This window comes from Balaenoptera physalus, assembly GCF_965194825.1.
Source record: "Balaenoptera physalus genome assembly, chromosome: 17".
Taxonomy (NCBI): Eukaryota; Metazoa; Chordata; class Mammalia; order Artiodactyla; family Balaenopteridae; genus Balaenoptera; species Balaenoptera physalus.
Window position 1 is genome coordinate 7,009,933 of NC_138895.1, and position 27,224 is coordinate 7,037,156.

General features: G+C 39.1%; 1 protein-coding gene across 3 annotated transcripts in view; it reads right to left on the reverse strand.

The window, feature by feature from the left end:
* TOX (thymocyte selection associated high mobility group box) overlaps positions 1-27,224 on the reverse strand; it is a 297,713-nt gene that overhangs the window by 170,448 nt on the left and 100,041 nt on the right. The window contains exon 2 of one of the 3 annotated variants that reach the window (XM_082433017.1): positions 24,969-25,080. The exons of the other annotated variants lie outside the window; for them this stretch is intronic. Coding sequence (XP_082289143.1) covers positions 24,969-24,986 — 18 coding nt within the window. The 5' untranslated portion in view covers positions 24,987-25,080. The remainder of the gene's footprint in view (positions 1-24,968; positions 25,081-27,224) is intronic. 3 annotated transcript variants of the gene reach the window in all.

The window sequence follows — 27,224 nt, forward strand, 5'->3', positions numbered from 1 at the left end:
AGGAAGCCTTGAATACAGTCAATGTGGGATTCCAACAGGTTTCTTTGATGACAATGGTCAGCAGGGAGTAAAAAGAAAAAGATGGATGTAGGTGGAAACTCTCATTGAGAGTTTCTATCACATTCCCAACCTAGCCTAATCTGAGCTTTTTCCTGAGAATCCTTTAATACTCAATCCCTGATGAGCTCTCCCCAATGGAGACCCTGCTTCCTACTATAGAGAAAAAGCCACCTGGATAAGCCGCCTCAATTCTCCCCCTCTCCACCTCCAAACTTTTGTTTGAAACCAAATTCTTTCCTCTTTCCTTTTGGTTTCAGAGATACTTTTTCCCCCTTCTCAAGAATAGACCTCCCCTTGCACTCTCAACTATATCCTCCTCTGGTAATTTGTCCAATCAGTTCTTTCTCATCTTTATCACTCCTCTGACTACAAAATGGCTCAGCTCCTTCTTTATTCTTACAACAAAACAAAACCCAATCAATCAATCAATGGTTCTTTCCGAAACTCAATTACTCCAAGTTACTCATTTATCTCTCTCCTTTCCGTTATCACAAAATGTCTCAGAATAACTTGGTGGGCCTGCTGCATGCTTTTCCTAACCACTTACTCACCTGTCTCTTGAACCCATGAAGTCTTGGGCTGGCATCTTCACTCCTTACACTGTGTTTCTCCTTCTCTTTTCCTCATTCAGAACTGACAACCAGTCCTTCCCTCTTGGGTCTCTCAGTCTTGGATTTTCGTGCTGATCCCCATAAAAGCCTCTTCTCTGCCCCCCACTGCCCTTTCCTTACCCTCGAGTGCCATCGAAGGGGGCGGCTCCCCGAATCCTCTTCTCAGGAACGAGCTCACGTTCAAAGAATCTACTGATTTCTCAAATATCTTTTTAGGAATGATTCCTCTGTCTACATCCATCTTTTTACTTTTACTCCCTGATGGCCATCGTCATCAAAGAAACCTGTCAGAATCCCACACTGACTGTGTTCAAGGCTCACCTCTTCTTCCTTCTAAAACTCTTCCTCTATTTTTTATTAATGGCACATCTACGCTCCTTAATCAACGAATCTCATAATTTAAATATATTTTGGATACTTCTCTCTCCCTTGCATACCAAGTCCTGCCGCAGATTATACATCTCAAATGCCCATTCCCACTGCTTCAGTCCTAATCTATGCCCCTATCACCTCTTGTCCAGACTGTTGCCATAGTCTTCTAACTGATCTTCTATCACCCAGGCTTCTATTAAAGCATTCCATCCAATACAATTCTGAGAACAGTTTTTAAAATTACACCTTTTTTTTAAATTACAGGCTCTCCCCTGCTCAAAATATGCCCTGGCTTCTCACTGCCAATTGAATAAAATAAAGTCTTCTTATTCCGCTATCCAAGCTTCTACCATCTGCTCTCAGCTCGGTGAAGCTGGAACCACTGCCAACCGGAGCTGCTCCACATGCCCTCTGAGCTCCCGCTCCCCTGTTAACTGCACTGATTCCTGTGGCACCTCTGTTTGGAATGTCATACTGTATCTCCAAGTATCCAGATTCAACCATCCTTCTTTTATAGCCTTCCCTGAACCTCAAACCGGAGTGGTATTTATCCCTCCTCTGAATCAGAAAACACTCCATCAGTATTTCTCTCACACTGATGTCACAGTCTGCATTTGTGCATGCGTCTACTAGCTTGTAAGGTCTTTGAGAGTACAGGTTGTGGACCCGAGTCTAGTTCAGTGCCTGTACACACACCACTGCATAGAGTGGTGGTTCCCATACACGTTATGCAGAGAATTCCCTACGGGACTTGTTAAAACAGAAACTACTGGACCACCCCCCTGCCCCCAACCGAGTTTTTGAGTCACCTGGTCAGGAAAAGGGTCTGAGAATCTGTGTGTCTAACAAGTTCTCAGGTAGTGCTGATGCTGCTGGCCCGGGAACCACACTTTAAGAACCACTGGCACAGGAAGACGGAATCCTTCTAGGCTCACATTTAATTTCTACCTCTTAAACGCCACAAAGCTTTGAGTAAGTAGACAAATTTTCTGAGCCCCAGGTTCTTCATGTGTAAAAGTGAAATCATGATACCACTAGTTCTACATACATCGAGGATGGTAGTTAAAATCAATCACTAAATATATGTAGAACGCCATATAAATAAATGTCAAATGAATAAAAATAATTAAGCCATCCACCTTGGAAATCCAAATCCATTTTGGTGATACCTTTCTCAGTGCCCCTTTCTTCTTTCTTCAGTGTTTGCTTTTTGGTTGATTCTCCAGTGAAATAATCACCACCCTTTTCTCCTGTAGAGGTTCATCTGTAAAAATTGCTGAATAAGCCACATGCTACATTCAAGACCAGATGCAGTGAATATATTTCAGAAATTCTCCACTTGGGGCTGTTTGCAAGGTGAACATGGAAGCAATCTGGCCCATCAGTTGAAAAATTCCCTTCAGTGGAAATGAATGACTTGGTTCATTCCATATGTGTCCCTGAAGTTCAGGGCTGGTACTAGGGTGAGGCCAGTTTGCCTCAGGAGAAAAACTTAAAAGACTGTTAAAGAACTGAGTAGTCAATATAAATAATATTTTAATGCAATATTAAAAAAATTAATGCAAAAAACCCCATGATGACAGGGAACAGCTTCATGACATTGGATTTGGTAATGATTTATTGGGTATGATAACAAAAGCACAGGTAACAACAACAGCAAAAATAGATAAGTTGGACTACATCAAAATTTAAAACTTCTGTGCATTAGAAGATACAATCAACAGAATGAAAAGGCAACCCACTGAATGAAAGGAAATATTTGTAAAGCATATATCTCGTAAGGGGTTAATAACCAGAATATGCAAAGAACTCCTACAACTCAAAACAAAACCCAAACAACCCTGTTAAATTCAGGCAAAGGACTTGAGAAGACCTCCAAAGAAGGTATACAAATGATGACCAGATGTTCAAAATCACTAATCATCAGAGAAATGCAAATCAAAACTACAATGAGATACCATTCACACTCATTAGGATGGCTATTATATTAAAAAAACACAGAAAATGACAAGTGTTGGCAAGGATGTGGAGAAATTAGAACCGCTGTACACTGCTGGTGGTACAGCTGCCATGGAAAACAATACGGCAGTTCCTCAAAAATTAGGCAGAGAATTACCATATGATCTAGCAATTCCATTTCTGGGTACATACCCGAAGAATTGAAAGCAGGAATTAGAAGAGATATTTGTACACCCATGTTCAGAGCAGCATTATTCATAATAGCCAAAAGGGGGAAGCAAACCAAGTGTCATCAACAGATGAATGGATTAACAAAATGTGGTACATACACGTTATGGAATATCCGACCGTGAAAAGGAAAGAAATTCAGACACATGCTACATGCTACACAGGGAGGAAACTTAAGGACATTAAGGGAAATATGCCAGTAACAGAAAGACAAACTGCATGATTCCACCTGTATTTGGTATCTAAAGTAATAGAACTCACAGAAAACAGAAAGTAGAATTGTGTTTGCCAGGGCCTGGGGGAAGGCAGACATTCCCACCCTTGATGCTTTACCAGGAATAGACATGATTGCAGTATGCAAGGAGACCTCCCGTTTTTAAAACATCCATTTCTTCTGCTTGTGAGGAAGGGAGTATCTGAGAGGATAAGGGGCCACCTAATAACTCATCAATAGTTATAAATCTTCTAAGGAACCTTGTATCCTCACCGCTGAGCTATAATTTAAGTGCTCTGATTATTGCTCAAATACTAATCCTTATGATAATAAACACTATAGTCTAGTGTCAGTGCACATCAATAAGCTCATTTAAACATCTTCACTACTCCTCTTAAACATAGTACTTAAGTGTCATCACTTAAATTTACTGATGTAGAAACACAGGACAAGAGAGTAAGTACACTTAAGGGAAGAACCCATGGTTCTGCTAATCAGAGGACGTGTTGTAAAAGAGCAAGAAAATCTTTGTGGTGCGCAGGGCTGGGCTCTGGTGTCTCAACCATGGTGTCTAGGGTAAACTACCATTCGATTTAGAAAGAGAATATAGATTCCCGGTGCTCAATCTCAGTTACTCATCTGCAATTCCATTGGTAGCGACTGAAACCACAGAGAAGCAAGTGAGATTAAAGTTTGGCATTTAGTTCCCACAGTGCAAAATAACTTTAAACAGCGAAGCCAGAAAGTGACTTGATGAATGTGTTTATATCTTTCATTAAAAAAAGCTGAAAGGGGAATCGGAATTATATATTCCGTTTTATTTCTTACTGTTAAACACAGACACTGAAATGTATATCCAGTGCCTTTTAGGAATACAAAGTAAAAGCAATGTCAAGTATTGTGCTCCAGCAGGTAATACAGCAATTTAGGATTAGCCAAGAGATTTATCAAGCAGCCTCCAAGGGAAGCAGAGTTCAAGTTCGGGCTCATCAATAATACATAAATAAACTGAACAATTAGGTACAAAGTGGCTATCTTGTCAGACGACTTACTGGCCGATAAATGATACACTCTCTCGCTGCCTTGGGTACAGAAAGAAAAGACGTGTCAGGACAGAAGAAGGGTTGAATGAAAAAGAGAGAAGCAGCCCAGCGCTGCCTGACCTCCCACAGCCTCTGGGCTTCATCCCTGTGTCATCCTGCTGTGAAGGGAGGCCTGGGTGTTAACATGTAAAGGTGAATGAAGCATCACTTAGGAGCCTCAACTCTGAATTTCACTGCCTCTTTAAGCAGCCTAGAGCTTGACATCAATAGGTTTGCACATGTTTTGGAGAAACTGCAGACAAGCTGGGAGTCCAGAAGAGTTTCACTTTCTGTGGGCTTAGGTTCTCAGGTGAGTCCCTAGGGCGGAAATTGGGGATTGTTAAATGACCCTAGAAAAGTCCATATTCTGCCTCATCTATACCAGGGAAAGCACAATTTTGAGGGTGAATTATAAACTGCTGAAATGTGAAAAAGTGAAAAAAATGATTGATTGTTAATTGAGGTACCAATTCCGGAATTGAGATTCGGCTCTAATTCAGTGCTAAGTTAAATGACAGGTAGAGGCAGAACTATCCTCGACAGCTGAGCCTCCACCTTGGTGCCCAATGAAGTAGTCGGCTTGTGTTTAGCAACTCTGGGGTCCTTTGGCTAGTATCATTAGCCAGCAAGATCTTGGTCAGCTCAGGGCCAGGTTCACACTATCAGAGACACAGAAGTGAGGCTGGCAGCAGAGAGGCTGGCAGAAAGGACGGCAAATCCACATCCCTCAAGACACACATACTCTGGATGGTTCCACCCCCCACCCCCCACCACCAAGCGCTGGTGGAGACTTCTGCTCTGTAATGGAAGCTCTCTCTATTTTAAAGATATGTGAATGAAGGCTCAGAGAAAATAAACTGGCCCGAATCACACTTGTTGGAAGTAATGCAGGAATCCCAACCCAGGGGTTCTTCTGAACCCCCAGGGCTTAGATGGGTTTATTACTGCTGTGCAGTTTAGCCAATAACAGCAGGTAAATGCAAAGTTTAGATGAAGCGACACTATCTGAAAGGCATACACGGGATGAACAGTGATCTGGAACTGTCAGTGATGAACTAAAGTGTCCATTTCATCACTGCGAAGCCTGAAATGAGACAACTATAAAGGAATGAGACAATTATAAAACCTCAAAAGAATGAGTCAAAGGCTACCAAAGAAAAGGTTTTTGAGAATAAAAGTAGATTCTTAATAATGGATTTATTCATCTAATTCAGGGACCCATAAACTAGGGCCATGGGCCAAATCTGGCCAGACACCTGTTTTTATAAATAAAGTTTTATGGGAACACAGCCATGCTCATTTACTGACATATGGCTATGGCTGCTTTTGTCATACAATAGTCAAGTAATTACGACAGAGACTGTCTGCCCTGCAAAGCCAAAAATATTTATTATTATCTGGCCCTTTACAGGAAAAGTATGCCAACTCCTGAACTAAGTTATGATGAAACCAGGACAGATTTAAAGGTATTAGTAACTAGTCATATTTGTTAATCCACATGAGTAAACCTCAAACTGTGTCTCACACATTCTTTTGAATGTTAAGAATTATTATGTGAAAATGGGTTCAGTGGACCAACAAGTTTGGGAAAGGCTGGAAAAAAATTTTTTTTTAAAAAGTCCATATGCACTGTGAATTTCCAAGTTAAGCTGAAGGGTGTAATTTTATGCAGTACTTCCCAAACTCATTTGACCAGTGGTGTACACACCTAGACCCAATGGTTTCAGTGATCACCTGGCTGGTCCTCTACTACAGCCGTGAGATCTGGAGGAAGAAGTAAAGGAAGGCACAACTGCTAAGACTGGAAGAAACTTACCTATTTTCTTACTGGTTCACCAGGTTCTTTACATGTAAGATAGAAATAAATTTTTCTCTTCTGAGAGTATAGCAGAGTTCAACCCACTATTACAAAGCCTTAGGAAATACAAACTCTTTTAGCTAAGCTTAGTGCATTATACTATAAAGTGCCCTTCTCAGTATAAACTAGTGTCTCCTGAGAGACCCAGTGGGTACTGAGATGCAAGGTACCCATGAGAGAAGGAAGCGTCCCTCTGCACAATGATGTGCCCAGTATTTGTGTGTGTGTGTGTGTATTTAGCAGCTTTGCACATTTTGCCTCAAGTGTTTTGTTCCCATTAACTATGAGCTAAATGTCTGCTTGATTAATTGTTTCTCCTTTGGTGTTAACAAAAGAACATATGCTATTTCACTTGCATCTCATTAAGCTCTTCAAATATTAGAGTTGTAGGAGACTTGGTATTGCTACAGAAAAAAGAATTGTGTTCCCATTAGCTGTATTTGACAGTGTGTTAGTTATTCATGTAAGCTATTCTCAAGTGAAACGTGCTGTGGCCACTCTTCCCTTGAACTCAGCAGGGTGTGCACACGCCACGGCCGGAGGGCTCATAAGCAAGACCCCCACTCGGGGCACCATCCTCTTTGACCCCAGTCCAAGGAGACAGGCTGGCCCACGGGAGCCCTCTCCACACCTCATGGCAACCACACCAACCTGACCCAGAATTGGGGGCAGGGCATCCACAGGTACCCACGGTTCTAACTTAGCCAGCCCTCAGGCAGTCCCACTGTCCCCAGCCCTTTCAGAGACTACCTCTTTTAATTATTATTATCTCCATTTCTCAGATGGGGAAACTAAGGCACAGATCGGGTAAAGAACCAGCCTATGATCACACAGCTAGCAAGCTGTAGTGCTGCGATATGAACTCAGACAGGGTTTGGGTCTAGAGTTTGTGCTTTTAACCACCCTGTGGAGGCCCTGGGGTTCTGTCGTCCTTCGAGACTTGCTTTTTCAATTCCTGAATTCCATGAAGTACTCCAGTATCCTACTAGATGTTCATTTTTGCTTAAGCAAGCCAGAGTTGGCTACTTGCAACCAAAAGAAACTTAACAGAGGAGAAAGCACTCCTCTCTTTTCTCCACAAGATTTCCCATAGAAACCGTATCTGAAGGATACTAAAGTCACTGTCCGTTTCCACCCTCAAAGCCACAATGCTTCAACGCAGCAGTAACGTGGGCACAGCAGGGATGGGTGGGGGGCCGGGCCAGGGGAGCTCTGCAGACGCAGGGCCCGTGCCTGCTGCTGGCCACGACAGCTGCGCCTTCACAGCTCCCTGCCACAGGCATCTCCGTGCTGCTCGGTTGGTGAGCCTGTGACGGGGCACAGTGAGACTGGAGCTCACCTGCCTGGGCTCTCGGGGCGTCTTCCCACCCTCTGTCCCTCCCCACTGCGCTGTGGAGCACAGTCGAGCTGAACGTGTCCCTGAACAATATCCTTTAGAACAAAAGGGACTTTTTCCACTTAGCTCCTCAAAGACAGTTCCTTTGCCCAAAGGCTTTCATTTTCTTTTTAATGTAACATTTATTTATCACTTAAAAAATTGAGCACTTTTCTAAGTGTTTTACCTTTATAAGGTAAAGTAAGTGCTTTACTTATAAGAATTCTTATAAGTCCCACAAGAATCGTATGAAGTTTTACAGATGGGGGGAAAGTGAGGCAAAAAGGAAGTGTGCAGCTAGGATCAAGCTAGGCAGTGGGCCCCAGATCTGACACAGTCACATCGGTTGTGTAAGAAGGTTCCCTGCTATCCCTATCTCTGTGGGTAAAGGCAACCAGGAAATGTGCTGACAAACAAATTGTGATTCTGATAAAAATGGTTTATAATTGTACAATCCAAATTATCCCACTTAATGAAGCTGAAGAGAACTGCTCATTTAGGATGTGATTAACAAGAAAATTAAGCATTGGCCTTCAAGCTAGAAGAACGAGTGATCACATTCTTCTTCAAGCATTAGAGGAAGTCTGATTTTCTAAAGTGACAGCACTACTTAGGAGAACCCAACAATGACTGTACAAACCCAAAATGTATAGTGGATTAATTTTTAAAAACTACAGTAAGTTCTGGGGGGAAAGGAGTTGTTACTCGGGGTATCATCTTGATCACTTCTGGCCCCGTCACTATTTTTGGACCATGAATGTCTAGTTAAAAAGCATATCTTCTCCAATAGGCTTTTACTCTCTGCACTAGTAATATAAAACATAAATGAGATTTGCGACTTTAAAAATTGTTCCAAAGAAACACGCCAGACAATACTCAGACTTGCTCCGAATTTCCTTGTTTTGTGAGAGTTTTATCTCTAGCAATGAATTAATCTTCAAAAAGGCCCCGTACCACGTTGATGTTACAAACACACGCTTGTGGGGAAAGTGCATTTTGGGGCCATGAGGAGGAAGTTAATGCCCTTGCAGGCTGTCAGCAATGGGAGCAGCAGGATTTACAGAATCTCCCCGGCTGTCCAGAGGCCCACGTATCAGGGCACGGATCTCGGTGCTGGCAGAGCTGCCCGTGTGATGGAGACACCTCGCTACACTAGTTGTACCTGGCAGGCCGTGCTGGGTCTGTGCGGAGATAAAATGAGAAGTCCCCGGGCAACCGCAGGCTATCTGTCTCTGCTGCACATGCTGCCGGCTGCGACTTTCGTAGTTTATGTAAAAATAGTTGTTTTCTGAAATGGAATGAAAGCAAGGCGAAGGGTGGCAAGCGTAGACTGCAACTGAGAACGAAGTGAAAACACAGAGGCCTGATTCGGAGAGAACCCCGATGGGTGAGTTGCTTAGTGGCTGATGGACAGCCAGGAGGCAGCCGCGTGACCTTCCCCTTTATGTCTTGGTCAAGTCTATCAACACCACCGTTCACTACAGGTAGAAATAGAACGCTGTTTTCAAAAATGGAAATACCATAATACTGTACAGATTTTTCTCTTCCTTATATTGGCACAGAATGTCTGTCTGCTTCAGCAGTGTACAAACTATTCATATTCAGATATTTCAGAATGAATTTTTGCTTTTAAAATCACGTGCGCATTTTAGGTCCCCGACATCATTTTTTGCTTTGGGTAGCAAATTCCCTCTTTTTGCCTGCGTGGATTGATGGTCAGTTACACTGTCATCTTCTGAACTTACTGTAAAAATCTTTAGCATTAGCCTTCTATAGAGAGTAATGGTCACTTCCTCTAGTGAAAGAAATCTACATCCCAATCAATCATATTTATTGAACTTACAAAGGACTCTTTGCTAAGTAAAAGCTGCATTTTTAGAATTAAGCATTATTTGACTTTTTTGAAGCCAACTAAATAGAACTCTCATCCCTGTTAAATTGGCTTAACATTTTTCACCTCAACTCTCTTCTTTACTTACAAATTAAATTTGAAGATGGAGATGATAAAAATGTAAAGAAATTCTCTTTATCTGTGACTGTTTGCTAACTTTATTATTGCATATATAAGGTATTTTCATTTGGTAAGATTCCAAAAATGGAAGTTAGGATGGGCTCCCCCAGACACCCAGGTGAAAAAAGAAGCAGAGGACAGGTATTGTGGGAGAATGTGGGCTCCTTGTCAGGAAAGGCTGTCAGTCACTGGGCTCAGGAAGGCCAGCACCTCTGTTGTGCAGGTGGGCGGAGAACTGGGGCTACAGCCCAGACAGGCAGCAGGAACTACGCCAACTGCCAGGAACCCGAACCTTCAGGAAGAGTCAGCTATCTTGCTTTAGAGGCTGACAGCAGTGAAGGACTTCCTAGCAAGGACTGCAGAATTTCTGTGTATGAGAGGGCTAGCATCATTGTCTTGAAGTTACATTTTCATAGCAAATATACTGTTTAAATTGGGGATAGATTTCATTTGGGAGAGATGCGGGGTCTGTGGGCAAGGGATATTTATGGCTATAGCCTCTTCAAGAGGCCACTGACTCTTCGACGAATATTAACGAAGTTCCACCAGGAACCGTAAAAGGAGGAACCTGTCAAGTAAGCACAGGATGTTCCCAAACCCAGGCTAGGAAAGCACTGGGCCAGATGGGAAAATGTCTTTCTCATCCACAACATGCGGGAACAGCCAAGCTTTCCATGGAAATATAATGAATGCATTTAAGATAAGTTGAGGCTGAGTTTCTTTTGAGAGGAAATGAAAACCGTGATAACACCCAGAGGCAAGACGGATATGGGGTTCTGGGGCTGAGGAGATGCCATTTCAGTCAGGCCATTCAGTGTTCAAGCTGCTGGACAAGGGTAAGGCAGGGAGGGAAGACTACCTGAACATAATCCTCTAAAACGAGGATCACAGACCTTTACTCTTGACTCATCAATGTTGTCCTTTCACATAATATGCATTCTCAATTTACTTGTAATAGTCCTTCTGGGAAATTCTAGAATCTTCTATGAGGACCTAAGGGGAAAAGCATCTTGCCACATTTTTAGAATACAGGGATCAGCATTCCCCGCATGGCTGGGTGACCAGTTGCCATGGTAGCATAATGTATATGGACTCTGTGAAATGTTCTACCTGTGGAAAAAGTTTTCAAGAATAGAGCATTGTTTACTGTAACATAAGTCCACAACATTTTCTTGTCAGTTTTTATCGGGTTTCTAGCAATCTGAGCCAAGTCTAAAAGAGCCAGAAAGCAAGAGTGGATAACTGGAAATAGCCTTTTTTCTTTGTCAGTCAGTCCTTCCACAAAGACCCATGTGAACTTTCTTTAGTCCAGAAAAGTCTGAGTTTTTGGTGGAAGCTCAGTCAAAGGGTATGACAGTGCCTGAGATGGACTCAGAGAAATAAGCACTTAGTTTTGTAATGAGGGAAGTACAGATGAATCCATTCAAATTCGTGTAATAAGGGAATGAATAGAACGGATACACACATACATACATTTCCATTAAAGAAAAAAATCAGTAAAGTCATATATCTATATTTAGACTGTAGTTTTTAAAATACCAAGCTTTTTTTTTTTTTTTTAATTTTAGAAAAGACTAAATTGCCTAGGGCTCTTGGGAACTCCAAGTCCCTCTAGTAGAAAAGTCCTATTGTCTGGAATGCTGAAATTTTTTTTCTGGCACGACTGCTAGTTCTCTACTGCTAACTTCTAAGCACACCCAATGGCAGAAGTTCTATGGTAGTATTATGTTACAGAGATAAGAGGATGCGCATAAAGTAAGGCCATACAATTTAAAATATATATTAAATCAAACAAAGGTTCTAAAATACCTCCTAATCTTTCAGAAATGACCCAAAACTCAGTTGTTCCAGAGAAAGTTGTTGGTTTCTCTCCCATCTTGATGTGACTCTCATTTCCATACAGGTGACGAAACACTGGAGGAACAGCCAACCTGTCTAGGGGTAGGACACAGCCTATTGCCCTGAAGACGCCAAGAGCTGATGGCTCTTTGTTACTTTCTGGTCGCTTCAGTCAACTTTTTTCTCATAGTTCAACCCTCTTCCATGTTACTACCTCTTCCACGCATCATACATCCTTTATCTTTGTGTACACCACAGTCAGATTCAATAAATTATTTACACAACTGTCTGTCCTACTAGACTATGAGCTTCTCTATGGCAGAGAACATGTCTTTATTTATGTATATTCAACTGAATAAACAAAGCTTATTTAAAATTTTTAACCTTTCATCACCAATATCATCATCAATATCATTCTCCACTAACTTTATTTAAATTTCATTTGGGGAATAACCGCTATGACAATGGAGATACAGATCTAAGAGTACAGCATTTATTATAGATCCCAATTTATCTCCTCATGCGACTTTTTTCTACTTCAACTTTCCAAAGACAAAATGAGATTTCTGAATTTCTGTTTATGGGTCACAAATTTCTTCTGATTTTACTTTTAAGAGAGTGCACTGCAAACACTCTATGAACCTACAGTCCCCTAAAGAGAAGAATAAAGATTGCAAAAAAAGCAATCATCTTGTTCCATTTTAATGTTACACTGAACATTACTTATTGTTTATGTCAAATTAAACTAATACATAGTGAACACAGGCACTGTTTATCAAGATCTCTCCACTCCTCTGGATAACACATATGACTGAAAAGGTATGATATGAACAATAAAGCTAGAAATACACTCAAAAGTGATTAACTCCAAAATAGAAAAATAAATGTATTCATTTTATGTTATAAAAATATGGTGAATTGGAGGAGAGAAATTAGACCCATCTCTTCATATGCTGGTCATCTTTTCCATCATGAAAAATATACTTCAGCATTTTGTACCTCAGTGACCGATGTACTTGCTTGAATGAATCCTTACCAACAGGTAAAATATCATTTCGATTACTTTGTGCCATTTCAAAACCGAGGTGACTCACTCAGTAATGAGATAGAGTAAAAAGCAGTTGTTTTTAGTGGGTTTTTCCTGGGGCAGGGAATCATTTTAATTTACTTGTCCCAGATGCCACATTTCATCTAGTTGGTATTCCCTCTGTTACTGGGCCTGCTCTCCCCTTACTCAATAAATATGGAAATCTATTCCTCATCCAGTCTGAACACTGTAATTTTTATAGCAGTTTTACTCTTTCTGACAAGCATATTTCCACTCTCCTTTCAGTCCTGGAGAATGTGAAGAGATGCACTATTCCCTGAAAATGCTTTGCATGTGTAAAACATATTTCAGGGTTAAATATTCTACATGTATTGTTTAATTAGTCTTTACAACAAAGGCCTCATGATCTCTCCCACACTAGGAAGCTAAGCAGAGAATGAGTACAGAGTGACTGGGGCAGATCTGGCAGAGGCCAAGTCAACTTCTAAGTCCAATTTCAAGGGTCTTGCCTTCCAGGGTCTCATTTCTGAGGAGGATCAAGCCCCCATCTCAGAAATCTTGAGGTCCCAGTCCTGCACACAGATTAGATTCTAATCATTTTCCTTTCTTTACATCCTTTCTGGAAAAAGGTGGGTTACAACGGAGAAGCAAATAAGTAACCAAGTAACTTAATAATGAAGGAAAAAACAAATGAGGTCAAAGCCCCTTTTCTATAAAGTAGAGATACTTCTTTGTATCTCTAACACTAGCCAGTCTCCTTGCCGTACCTTGGTATTTTTTGTGCTGAATTATATCAGTGAGCCCTATTTGACAAAAACATGACATGAAAAATATTTATAGGCAAATTACAGCTACCTTTATTGCCGGTAAAAAACTATTCTTTGTTTAATAAAAACAACAACAGTGAGCTATGTCATACCAATGTCTTTTGAAAGGGTCTTGATACCTGACTTTCAGGTGGTGACATGTTGGGCATGAGCTGGAGGTTTAGCCAGCTGTGCAATGACTGCACCGCAGCCTCGGCGCTGGAGACCTGCCCCAAGAGCTCTCTTTCAGGCTTGCGTAACTGTGGTGTTGATTTCCTACCTAAGTATTTTTAGAAATGCACCATGATATGAAACACACATCTTCAGACTAGTAACCAGAAACAGGCTGACTGACCCCTCTGTCAGCACACTCTGAAAGAGGCCTTATAAAAATACAAAGGTAAGACTATCTCCAATGCAAAACAAACCTAAAGGAGACACAGCCTTCCCTCCAAACATTCACAGGTAGAAATGTGAACGCTGTAGGAGTCCATGAAAAAAGGCAGGTATTCACAGGCAGATTTGATGAGAATGGTAACAAGTGGAGGGCTGCTTTGAAAGTTACTGTTGAGATGGGAGCAGCGAGTAGACACAAGCAAGACTAAATAAAGCCACGCTGGAGACCAGTGGTTTAAGACATGAACCAACAGTTTGGTTAAACAACCTCGGGACCCAATTTAAGTGCATCTGTGACAGGGGACTAGGCCTTCGATGAGTCTTTTACTTCTGAAGACTTTACTAGGCCTCAAGGCTTCAGAGTCACAGATTCCCATCCTATCCAACTGGAACAACTATATTTATCACTCTGCCAAGTGCTGAAGGACGCCAGGGTTAATTAGTTAGTTATTCCTCTGTTCTACTTAAGTATTGTGTTTATAGATATTATTCGACAAGATTTTATTGAGCATGTAGAATATCTTAAAAAGTTCAGAGTCACAGCCAACAGATAAACTGATATTTCACTAGCAACTTTTTACTTTTGACCCTGTATAAAGTATACATCTAAAATATGCAAATTGAGACAGACACCCTCTGACTTGAACTGCAACGTTGGCTTTTCCCCAGGTCTCCAGCTTGCTGGCCCACTCTGCAGATTTCAGATTTGCAGCCTCCATAATCACATGAGGAAACTAAGACTCAACAACAACTAATAACTTGCACTGGTTGAATGGACATTGGTTCAAGATGGCGGAGTAGAAGGACGTGCTCTCACTCCCTCTTTAGAGAACACTGGAATCACAACTAACTGCTGAACAATCAGCAACAGGAAGACACTGGAACTCACCAAAAAAGATACCCCACATCCAAAGACAAATGAGAAGCCACAATGAGACGGTAGGAGGGCACGCAATCACAATAAAATCAAATCCCATAACCGCTGGGTGGGTGATTCACAAACTGGAGAACAGTTATACCACAGAAGTCCACCCACTGGAGTGAAGGTTCTGAGCCTCACGTCAGGTTTCCCAACCTGGGGGTCCGGCAACAGGAGGAGGAATTCCCAGAGAATCACACATTGAAGGCTAGCAGGATTTGATTGTAAGACTTCGACAGGACTGGGGGAAACAGAGACCCCACTCTTGGAGGGCACACACACAGTAATGTGTGCATCGGGACCCAGGGGAAGGCGCAATGACCCCATAGGAGACTGAACCAGACCTACCTGCTAGTGTTGGAAGATCTCCTGCAGAGGTGGGGGGGTGGCTGTGGCTCACTGCAGGGACAAGGACACTGGCAGCAGAAGTTCTGGGAAGTACTCCTTGGTGTGAGCCCTCCTGGAGTCTGCCATTAGCCCCTCCAAGAGACTGCAGTCTCCAGTGCTGGGTTGCCTCAGGCCAAACAAACAACAGGGAGGGAACCCAGCCCCACCCATCGGCAGACAAGTGGATTAAAGTTTTACTGAGCTCTGCCCACCAGGGCAACACCCACCTCTACCCACCACCAGTCCCTCCTATCAGGAAGCTTGCACAAGCCTCTTAGATAGCCTCGTCCACCAGAGGGCAGACAGCAGAAGCAAGAAGAACTACAATCCTGCAGCCTGTGGAACGAAAACCACATTCACAGAAAGACAGACAAAATGAAAAGGCAGAGGACTATGTACCAGATGAAGGAACAAGATTAAACCCCAGAAAAACAATTAAATGAGGTGGAGATAGGCAACCTTCCAGAAAAAGAATTCAGAATAATGATAGTGAAGGTGATCCAGGACCTCAGAAAAAGAATGGAGGCAAAGATCAAGAAGATGCAAGAACTGTTTAACAAAGACCTGGAAGAATTAAAGAACAAACAAACAGAGATGAACAATACAGTGACTGAAATGAAAAATACACTAAAAGGAATCAATAGCAGAGTAACTGAGGAAGAAGAACGGATAAGTGACCTGACAGAATGGTGGAATTCACTGCCAAGGAACAGAATACAGAAAAAAGAATGAAAAGAAATGAAGACAGCATAAGAGACCTCTGGGACAACATTAAATGCACCAAAATTCACATTATAGGGGTCCCAGAAGGAGAAGAGTGAGAGAAAGGACCTGAGAAAATATTTTAAGAGATTATAGTCGAAAACTTCCCTAACATGGGAAAGGAAATAGCCACCCAACTCCAAGAAGCAGAGAGAGTCCCAGGCAGGATAATCCCAAGGAGAAACATGCTGACACACATAGTAATCAAATTGACAAAAATTAAAGACAAAAAAAAATTATTAAAAGCAACAAAGGAAAAATGACAAATAACATAAAAGGGAACTCCCATAGAGTTCACAGATGATTTCTCAGCAGAAACTGTATAAGCCAGAAGGGAGTGGCACGATATATTTAAAGTGATGAAAGGGAAGAAACTACAACCAAGATTACTCTACCCAGCAAGGATCTCATTCAGATTTAATGAAGAAATCAAAAGATTTACAGACAAGCAAAAGCTAAGAGAATTCAGCACCATCAAACCAGCTCTACAACAAATGCTAAAGGAACTTACTGCTAACTCGGAAACACAAGAGAAGAAAAGGACCTACAAAAACAAACCCAAAACAGTTAAGAAAATGGTAATAGGAACATACATACTGATAATTACCTTAAATGTGAATGGATTAAAAGCTCCAATAAAAAGACACAGGCTCGCTGAATGGATATTAAAACAAGACCCTTATATATGCTGTCTACAAGAGACCTACTTCAGACCTAGGGACACATACAGACTGAAAGTGAGGGGATGGAAAAAGATATTCCATGCAAATGGAAATCAAAAGAAAGCTGGAGTAGCAATACTCATATCAGAAAAAATAGACTTTAAAATAAAGACTGCTACAAGAGATAAGGAGGGATACTACATAATGATCAAAGGATCAATCCAAGAAGAAGATATAACAATTATATATGTTTATGCACCCAACATAGGAGCATCTCAATACATGAGGCAAATGTAAACAACCATGAAAGGAGAAATCTACAGTAACACAGTAATAGTGGGGGACTTTTAACACCTCACTTACACCAATGGACAGATCATCCAGACAGAAAATTAATATATTAGGAAACACAAGCTTTAAATGACACAACAGACCAGATAGATTTACCTGATATTTATAGGACATTCCATCCGAAAACAGCAGATTACACTTTCTTCTCAAGTGCATTCTCCAGGATAGATCACATCTCGGGTCACAAATCAAGCCTCGGTAAATTTAAGAAAACTGAAATCATATCAAGCATCTTTTCCAACCACAATGCTATGAGATTAGAAATAAATTACTGGGAAAAAAACGTAAAAAACACAAACACGTGGAGGCTAAACAGTACGTTACTAAATAACCAAGAGATTACTGAAGAAATCAAAGAGGAAATCAAAAAATACCTAGAGACAAATGACAATGAAAACACGATGATCCAAAACCTCTGGGATGCAGCAAAAGCAGTTCTAAGAGGGAAGTTTATAGCAATACAATCCTACCTCAAGAAACAAGAAAAATCTCAAATAAACCATCTAACCTTACACCTAAAGGAAACAGAGAAAGAAGAACAAAGAAAACCCAAAGTGAGTAGAAGGAAAGAAATCAAAGATCAGAGCAGAAATAAATGAAATAGAAACAAAGAAAACAATAGCAAAGATCAATAAAACTAAAAGCTGGTTCTTTCAAAAGATAAACAAAATTGATAAACCTTTAGCCAGACTCATCAAGAAAAAGAGACAGGGGCTTCCCTGGTGGCGCAGTGGTTGAGAATCTGCCTGCCAATGCAGGGGACACGGGCTCGAGCCCTGGTCTGGGAAGATCCCACATGCCATGGAGCAACTAGGCCCGTGAGCCACAACTACTCAGCCTGCGCGTCTGGAGCTTGTGCTCTGCAACAAGAGAGGCCGCGACAGTGAGAGGCCCGCACATCGCAGTGAAGAGTGGCCCCCACTCCCTGCAACTAGAGAAAACCCTCGCACAGAAACGAAGACCCAACACAGCCAAAATAAATAAATAAATAAATAGCATTCCCTTTAAAAAAAAAAAAAGAGTAAACAAACATTAAAAAAAAAAAGAAAAAAGAAAAAGAGAGAGGACTCCAATCAATAAAATTAGAAATGGAAAAGGAGAAGTTACAATGGACACTGCAGAAATACAAAGCATCATAAGAGACTACTACAAGCAACTCTATGCCAAAAAAACAGACAACCTCGAAGAAATGGACAAATTCTCAGAAAGGTATAACTTTCTAAGACTGAACCAGGAAGAAATAGAAAATATGAACAGACAAATCACAAGTAATGAAATTGAAACTGTGATTAAAAAACTTCCAACAAACAAAAGTCCAGGACCAGATGGCTTCACAGGTGAATTCTACCAAACATTTAGAGAAGAGCTAACACCCATCCTTCTCAAACTCTTCCAAAAAATTGCAGAGGAGGGAACACTCCCAAACTAATTCTATGAGGTCATCATCACCCTGATACCAAAACCAGACAAAGATACTACAAAAAAAGAATATCACAGACCAATATCACTGATGAATACAGATGCAAAAATCCTCAACAAAATACTAACAAACAGAATCTAACAACACATTAAAAGGATCATACACCATGATCAAGTGGGGTTTATCCCAGGGATGCCAGGATTCTTCAATATAAGCAAATCAATCGATGTGATACACCATATTAACAAATTGAAGAATAAAAACCATATGATCGGGGTTTCCCTGGTGGTGCAGGGGTTGAGAATCTGCCTGCCAATGCAGGGGACACGGGTTCGAGCCCTGGTCTGGGAGGATCCCACGTGCCGTGGAGCAGCTGGTCCCGTGAGCCACAATTACTGAGCCTGCGCATCTGGAGCCTGTGCTCCGCAACAAGAGAGGCCGCGATAGTGAGAGACCCACGCACCGCGATGAAGAGTGGCCCGCACTTGCCACAATTAGAGAAAGCCCTCGCACAGAAACAAAGACCCAACACAGCCGTAAATAAATAAAATAAAAACAAATACTTTAAAAAAAAAAATAAGATGGAGAAGAGCTGGTAGGTGAGGCAGGTTTGTTTAAAAAAAAAACAAAAACATATGATCATCTCAATAGATGCAGAAAAAGCTTTTGACAAAATTCAACACCCATTTATGATAAAAACTCTCCAGAAAGTGGGCACAGAGGGAAACTTCCTCAACAGAATAAAGACCATATATGACAAACCCACAGCCAACATCATTCTCAATGGTGAAAAACTGAAAGCATTTCCTCTAAGATCAGGAACAAGACAAGGATGTCCACTCTCACCATTATTATTCAACATAGTTTTGGAAGTCCTAGCTACGGCAATCAGAGAAGAGAAAGAAATAAAAGGAATCCAAATTGGAAAAGAAGTAAAACTGTCACTGTTTGCAGATGACATGATACTATATGTAGAAAATCCTAAAGATGCTACCAGAAAACTACTAGAGCTAATCAATGAATTTGGTAAAGTTGCAGGATACAAAATTAATGCACAGAAATCTCTTGCATTCCTATACACTGACAACAAAAGATCAGAAAGAGAAATTAAGGAAACAACCCCATTCACCATTGCAACATAAAGAATAAAATACTTAGAAATAAACCTACCTAAGGAGGTAAAAGACCTGTACTCAGAAAACTATAAGACACTGATAAAAGAAATCAAAGATAACACAAACAGATGGAGAGATATACCATGTTCTTGGATTGGAAGAATCAATATTTTGAAAATGACTATACTGCCCAAAGCATTCTACAGATTCAATGCAATCCCTATCAAATTACCAATGGCATTTTTTACAGAACTAGAACAAAAAAATCTTAAAATTTGTATGGAGACAAAAAAGACCCTGAACAGCCAAAGCAGTCCTGAGGGAAAAAAACGGAGCTGGAGGAATCAGACTCCCTGACTTCAGACTATAGCACAAAGCTACAGTAATCAAGACAATACGGTACTGGCACAAAAACTGAAATACAGATCAGTGGAACAGGATAGAAAGCCCAGCACTAAACCCATGCACCAATGGTCAACTAATTTATGACAAAGGAGGCAAGGATATACAATGAAAAAAAGACAGTCTCTTCAATAAGTGGTGCTGGGAAAACTGGACAGCTACATGTAAAAGAATGAAATGAGAACACTCCCTGACACCATACACAAAAATAAACTCAAAATGGATTAAAGACTTAAGTGTAAGACTGGACACTTTAAAACTCTTAGAGGAAAACAAAGGAAGAACACTCTTTGACATAAATCACAGCAAGACCTTTTTTGACCCACCTCCTAGAATAATGGACATAAAAGCAAAAATAAACAAATGGGATCTAATGAAACTTAAAAGCTTTTGCACAGCAAAGGAAACTATAAACAAGATGAAAAGACAACCCACAGAATGGGAGAAAATATTTGCAAACGAATCAGTGGACAAAGGATTAATCTCCAAAATACATAAACAGCTCATGCAGCTCAATATTAAAAAAACAAACAACCCAATCAAAAGATGGCCAGAAGACCTAAATAGACATTTCTCCAAAGAAGACATACAGATGGCCAAGAGGCACATGAAAAGATGCTCAACATCACTAATTATTAGAGAAATGCAAATCAAAACTACAATGACCACCTCACACCAGTTAGAATGGGCATCATCAGAAAATCTATGAACAACAAATGCTGGAGATGGTGTGGAGAAAAGGGAACCCTCTTGTACTATTGTTGGGAATGTAAATTGATACAGCCACTGTGTAGAAGAGTATGGAGGTTCCTTAAAAAACTAAAAATAGAGTTACCATATGATCCAGCAATCCCACTACTGGGCATATACCCAGAGAAAACCATAATTCAAAAAGACACATGCATCCCAACGTTCACTGCAGCACTATTTACAATAGCCAGGTCATGGAAGCAACCTAAATGCCCATCGACATATGAATGGATAAAGAAGATGTGGTACATATATACAATGGAATATTACTCAGCCATAAAAAGGAACGAAATTGGGTCATGTGTAGAGACGTGGATGGACCTAGAGACTGTCATACAGAGTGAAGTAAGTCAGAAAGAGAAAAAAAAATATCGTATATTAATGCATACATGTGGAATCTAGAAAAATGGTAAAGATGAACTGGTTTGCAAGGCAGAAACAGAGACACAGATGTAGAGAACAAACGTATGGACACCAAGCGGGGAAAGCTGGTGGGCGGGTGGGGGGGGTTGGTGGGATGAACTGGGAGATTGGGATTGACATGTATACACTAATATGTATAAAACAGATAATGAATAAGAACCTGCTGTATAAAAAAAAAAAAAAAATTCAAAAAAAACCAGTTGAATGAAAAAATAAAATATGCAAGTTATTTATAATAGTATTATAAATTTGGAAATTGTTTATTCTCAGGCCATTAGCATTATATTAATGTTCAGACAATAATTATCAGATATAATACTTTCATCATATTTACATCAGATAATCAATGGTGAATATGTACAAAATAATTAATTTAATATGAGGAAGAGGATTAGCCTTGACTCAATAACAATATATGGTAAGATTTTTAAAATGTTTTAGTTATTAATCAGTAGCAGCCTAAAAGTATATCTGGTCCCCAAATAATTAGGAACATATAATCATCATTCACTGCCTACAAAGACTCTGTTAACTGAATAATCAATTCACAAAGTTTTCCTATTTTGAAGTCCAAAGGTGGAGCTTGATCTCAAACAGTAAGACAGTCTGAGTGCAAAAAATTAGGTGAATTTCCTAAATCCTTCCAACAGAGTGCACTCCAAATTCGCCAGTAACTAATTCATTTTATTAATTCAGTTCAATCTGTTGCTTCCTAGAGCTACCAAATGTTTTCTTTGGCATCATGTTTATAATAAAATGTTTGCTTTAAAATTAAAACATTTGTTTTGGTGACATGAATTTCCAAGAGCAGCTGATTCTTCCCAATAACCAAAATGAAACTAAATTCAAATTGTTATAGAGAATTTTGGCAACTCTCATTGGTATCCAGACTGCCATCATGGGAGAACAAAATGTTTTTGCTTTTAAGATTAGAGACATGACTGAAAACAACTAATATAAAGACAAGTGGCCAGCCCATTTAAAATGAACCTGATGAAGAAGCATGAAAACAAAAGAAAGCTGAATTCTCTGATCTTCGGAACATCAATACATAACTTAGGAAAGAGAAGAAATTAAAGCACTCTGACCAGCAAAAGGAAGTTAGGTCCCTGCGTGGGACAGTAAGTCAGAAGCGAAAAGACACTGAAAGGTAAAGTCGACAAAGTTTCTGAACATGAAAAAACAGTCAAGACTTTTGTGTAATACTGTAGACCCTGAAGGGGAAAGAAAAAAGAATGTGGAATCATGGGGTCAATGACTACCTAGGACTTATTTTGATATAAAATATAAAATAAACACATTGAGGTTTGGTCACTTTGAGGTAAGAATGCTGGTACAGAGGACATAGCTTAAGGAGACAGATTCATGAGTCTCTCTAGCACGACTATCCCCATCTGTGTGTGACAGAGACAGCAGAGAAAATCATTGGAGGCGGAAGCACCACAGACATAATGGCAGGGTGATATATTTTTTAAGAAAGAGGTATATGGGGAGCTCCCGAGTCCAATTCACAATGTGACGGGCGATTTCTAGAGAAAAGCAGATTTATTAACTTGAATGAGTTTCTATCATGTCATGAGTGGAAGAGACAGCCAAGCCATTTTGTGTGATCAATGCAGGAACTTACAAGGCAGACACAAGAGGTGCTGGATTTGGTTTTAAAATTCAGGTTTAACATTCAAAATAATGTAAAAGTATTTTTCTCTGTAATTCTGCAAGCCCAGAAATCAAGACAGGAAGAGCAAAAGAAATTAGGAATCTGGATATTTAGTTAAAATACTAATATATGTGTGTGCATGTGTGTGTGTGTGTGTGTACACAAACTCACGATTGGGTACCTTTTTAAAATATGTCTTGTCTTTACAGGAGGAAGAATTTGATCTAAAAAGATCTACTATATACAGGGTAAAAGAGTAGGGAATCCTTTGGAGGAAATGAAAAGAATGAATGTGTATATTCAGTTCTTATAGATAATAGCTGAGGGGGTTATAAAATAAGGCTAAATCAAATTGATTGGCAGCAAGGGAGAAGTAATATTAAAGAGAAAGTGATAAGAAAGGAAAATCACATCTATGGTGATACACTCTAGGAATAATAAAGTAATTATAGTGAAGACACTAAGGGAATATGCAGCATGTACAAAGGGAGGTGCTAGAGGCTACATGAATATTATTTAAAGTTCATTGGAAAAAATGAGCTGGATAATATGAAAAATGCAATTAGATATTGTCCTATCTGCTGGATTCATAACTGAGCCAACGTTTTTCATTATAAATAGTTTTTAGATCAACCCAATAGTAACAGAACTTTCTTGTTTAGACATACTCAGTTTGGCTGAAGAATCTTTTAATTCCACTAGTAGTCTGTATAATTAACTTGATTCAAATTATTTAGCCTTGTTACTTAGTAGGTAACTTGCTCTAGATCAGCATTGTCTTGACTCTTTTAGTATAGCTGTATACAGAAATTGAGTTGAAAATGTCTATGTTTGACACTTGCGTAGCGATATTATTTCAGTAATCAGAAACAGACACACACATACTAAAGAGATCAAAACTCCATTTCAAAGAAAATTTTCTTTTTGTCATGTATCACTACACTCACAGTAAAAATTCAGGACACTCAGGAAAATACTGAAGTAATTCAAGAAATTAAACTCAAACCAGGCAATTCAATTATGAAATTCAAAAGTGCTTTTTTATCTCATTTTGGGTGTTTCTATCTCTCTTCCCACAAATCTATCTAGATTCTCTGAATAAGAAAGAGAATATGGACTCGTGATAGAATTATGATAGCAAGCTTAGTACAACTGGTAATTATCGTAGTCTCTGCCACAACAGCAATCTCTACAACAGTCTCCAAGCAGAGGTGAGTCAGCTAAAAACTGCAAGAACGAAGATCACTCTTTATCTGCCTCAATTTATTCACCTCCCATGTGACATAAAGGACTTTCCCAGGTTCCTCGTGTTTATACTGAGTTTCAAGGTTACAGCCTTTTAGGTGTAGACTGTGATGCTCATATATCAAAGAAACTAGCAAGAGCCACCTGACAGTTGTTTTTGTCTTTCCTCTTCTAATTCTACACAAATAGTTTTCTTGACTTAAGTAATCCTAAATATTCGTGGTTCAATCTCCTTCACTTCTACCTAATGCATACTTCCCATCCACGCCCTAAAAAACTGCACTCAGAAACAAGCCAACATCCAATGATGGAAAAAGTGACGCAACTCACTGTAATCAAACATCAGTTTCTATGGGACTTGAATTGACAGGACTAAACAAAACTGAGAACACGGTATTTTGTGCCTTACTCACGTAAGTGAGCATGCAAGATGCAAATGAGTTGCCATCGTAAGTTTTAATGACAGACTTGAGTATGAAGATTAAAAATAAGGAACTCTAGAGATCCATTAGTAGAACAAAACCAAAAAAGATTAAAAAGTACTATTGTTTTGAGTAACTTTGGTCTGTTTTTTTTGAAATTTTTATCCTATTCAATTAGTAAGAAATAGCTTTCAGATGACAAAATGATATATGTTGCACTCTTAGTTGCAAACACACACTCAAATCTAATCAGAGGAGACCAGGAAAAATAACTGATAAAATAATCAGAGTAGAATTATTATGTCTTATGAATAAGTTGGCTATGGAAGCTTTCTCTTTATCAATGAAAATGTCTCTCTGTTGTCAAGGAGCACCTTGACAATGGTACAATTTAAAATACTGAAATACTTTATTTTAAAATACAGGCACATAATAAAGTGAAACTCTAGTATTTTATTATTATATCTTCTAACCATTTAACACATATATGATATTATCAGGTGAATTAAAATTATAGTGCTTTGCTTTTGTTTCACAAGGAAAAAAGACAGTAAATGGGCAATAAGATAAATATTATGGAATAGTCTTTCTTACCAGGAATAAATCAGTCATTAATTTTAAGAAGTTTTGTGGCAGAATGGATGCACTGCAAGTTCAAGTCAACTAAAGCCATTTCTTGATGTTCTCAAATTGTTGAAAATGGTGTCTAAAATGAATAAAAAGGGATACATAGATGCCTATAAATGCTGAACAGGAGAATTCCATTTCCTTACATTTAGAGTCGTGTTTCATTGTGTTTTCAAATTTTTAACTTGAGCCTTCAGAGCCAATTTCATGTTGATAAAACTGACCTTTGGTTCATCCTCTTCCAAAAATAAATGGCTTTGATTTAAGTAAACAAAAATCAAACCAACCTTCAAAGTATTTTTTACACATTTACACTTTTTCATGAAAGTAGTTATACTCTTAGTTGCTAGGTAACAAAAATTAGTCTATTATTTCAATGTAAAAAAAAATAACAACTTGCATGGTTATTATTTTGAACGCCTTTTTTTCTGCCTTGGTTACTACATTACTTTGTTAAGTTACACTCATTGAAATGTTTTCTTTTTCAGGTCTAATTGAAGATTATTCTGCTACCCTGACTTGTCAGCTGTGAGGTTCTTTACACTCTGCTTTGCTCTGCTCTCACCTGAGCCTGGCCTATTTCCAAAGATCTATTAGCAATGGGATTTTAATGAGTGACAAAAAGAAGAGGTAGCTTACAGTCTTTATGCAAGTTCAGAATTCATGATGACTATGGAAAAGTACAACAGTGAAAGGCAGAAAAGAGAAAAAAAAAAGAATGAATAAAATGTTTGGGTTCCCACGTTAAATGATTGAAACAGTTTCTATTTAAATGCAAATTTGACTTTTTAAAAGATGGGACTACCAGTAACTGCACCCTAAATGGTAAAATGAAAATCAATTTGAAATATGGGATGAATAAAGTATATGTGGACTTTCTGGGAATAATTTTTTATTATGAAAACCTTGATGCATTTTCCTTTGCTCAATCCATCTTATAGACTTTGGACAGCTACGTCTGAGATGAAATGCAAACATTTTTTAATTTGTTTAAGCACAGACATGATCAGCTCACTAGAACCTTCCATGTTCATTCAAGTCAGATTTCACAAAATAATGATCAATAGTATGATGTATGTAAAATACAAGACCAAAAATAAGAGTTTAACTGCAGCATTATAATGACCAATAGTCACTACGTGTTTTTTACGATGTTGGGGAAATCACTTTTAAAAAATGGAAATCACTACATTCTATTGATTCAGGAACAGAATCTTCAGACATAAGTCAGCAGAGTTGACACTTTCAAATACATAAAATGTGACATCCGCTCTTACAAATGCACTATACAGGCTGTAAATCATCAAAGAGAAAAACAGTTCAATGTCATTTCAGCCACTGTAAGCTATGGTTTACAAATACAACTGAAAGATAAAAATAGTCATACTGTCTCTGTGACATCTAAACCACTTTTCTATTGCAGTAGCCCATGCTCTAATTTATCTTTGTGGTTGAATAACACACAATCAATTGTAAGCAACTAGTGTAGTTAGATTCCAGTCAACTGCAATTTTCTAGAGCTTTATCTTTTCTCCTACTGACGTGACTTTTAGTAATATCCACAACACACTATCTCAATTTTTGTGGTTGCTTATGTATGTCAAGCTTTTAGTCATCATTCTAAGGGCTAATATATGACACTAATCCATAAATGAAACATATTTTAAATAGAGACATTAGCACTTGTATGCATTATAATAATTAAAGACCTATATTCAACTGGAAAAAGAAGTTTTTATTAGATTTAAAATAAAACCTGAAAGAGCATGGTCTTTGTGTAAGATTCCTGGTTCTACCACTTATTAACTATGAAAATTCAAGCAAATTATTTAACCCCTATAGGAATCAGGTAACTCATCTGAAAAAACTGGATAAAAATTCCTATCATTCAGGGGCAGTTTTAAAGATTAAGTGAGACAACATAAATACCTAATATAGTGCTTGACAGGTACTCCATGTAACATAGTAAATGGTGACTATTATTATTAATGTTGGGTTATTTTTTATTATTATCATTGGTGGAATAATAAAATAGCACACGTTTTTTGTGGCCATAGTAAACAGCAATGTTTGTTCACTTAGTCCAGCATTGAAAGAACTCCCGCATAGTAACCTATACCTGAAATATGTGTGATTATACTTTAATTTTATTCTGCAAATAATGCTAATATTTAAATATTTTTAGAAATGTATTTTGTGTAACCGTAACATGAAAATGTCATT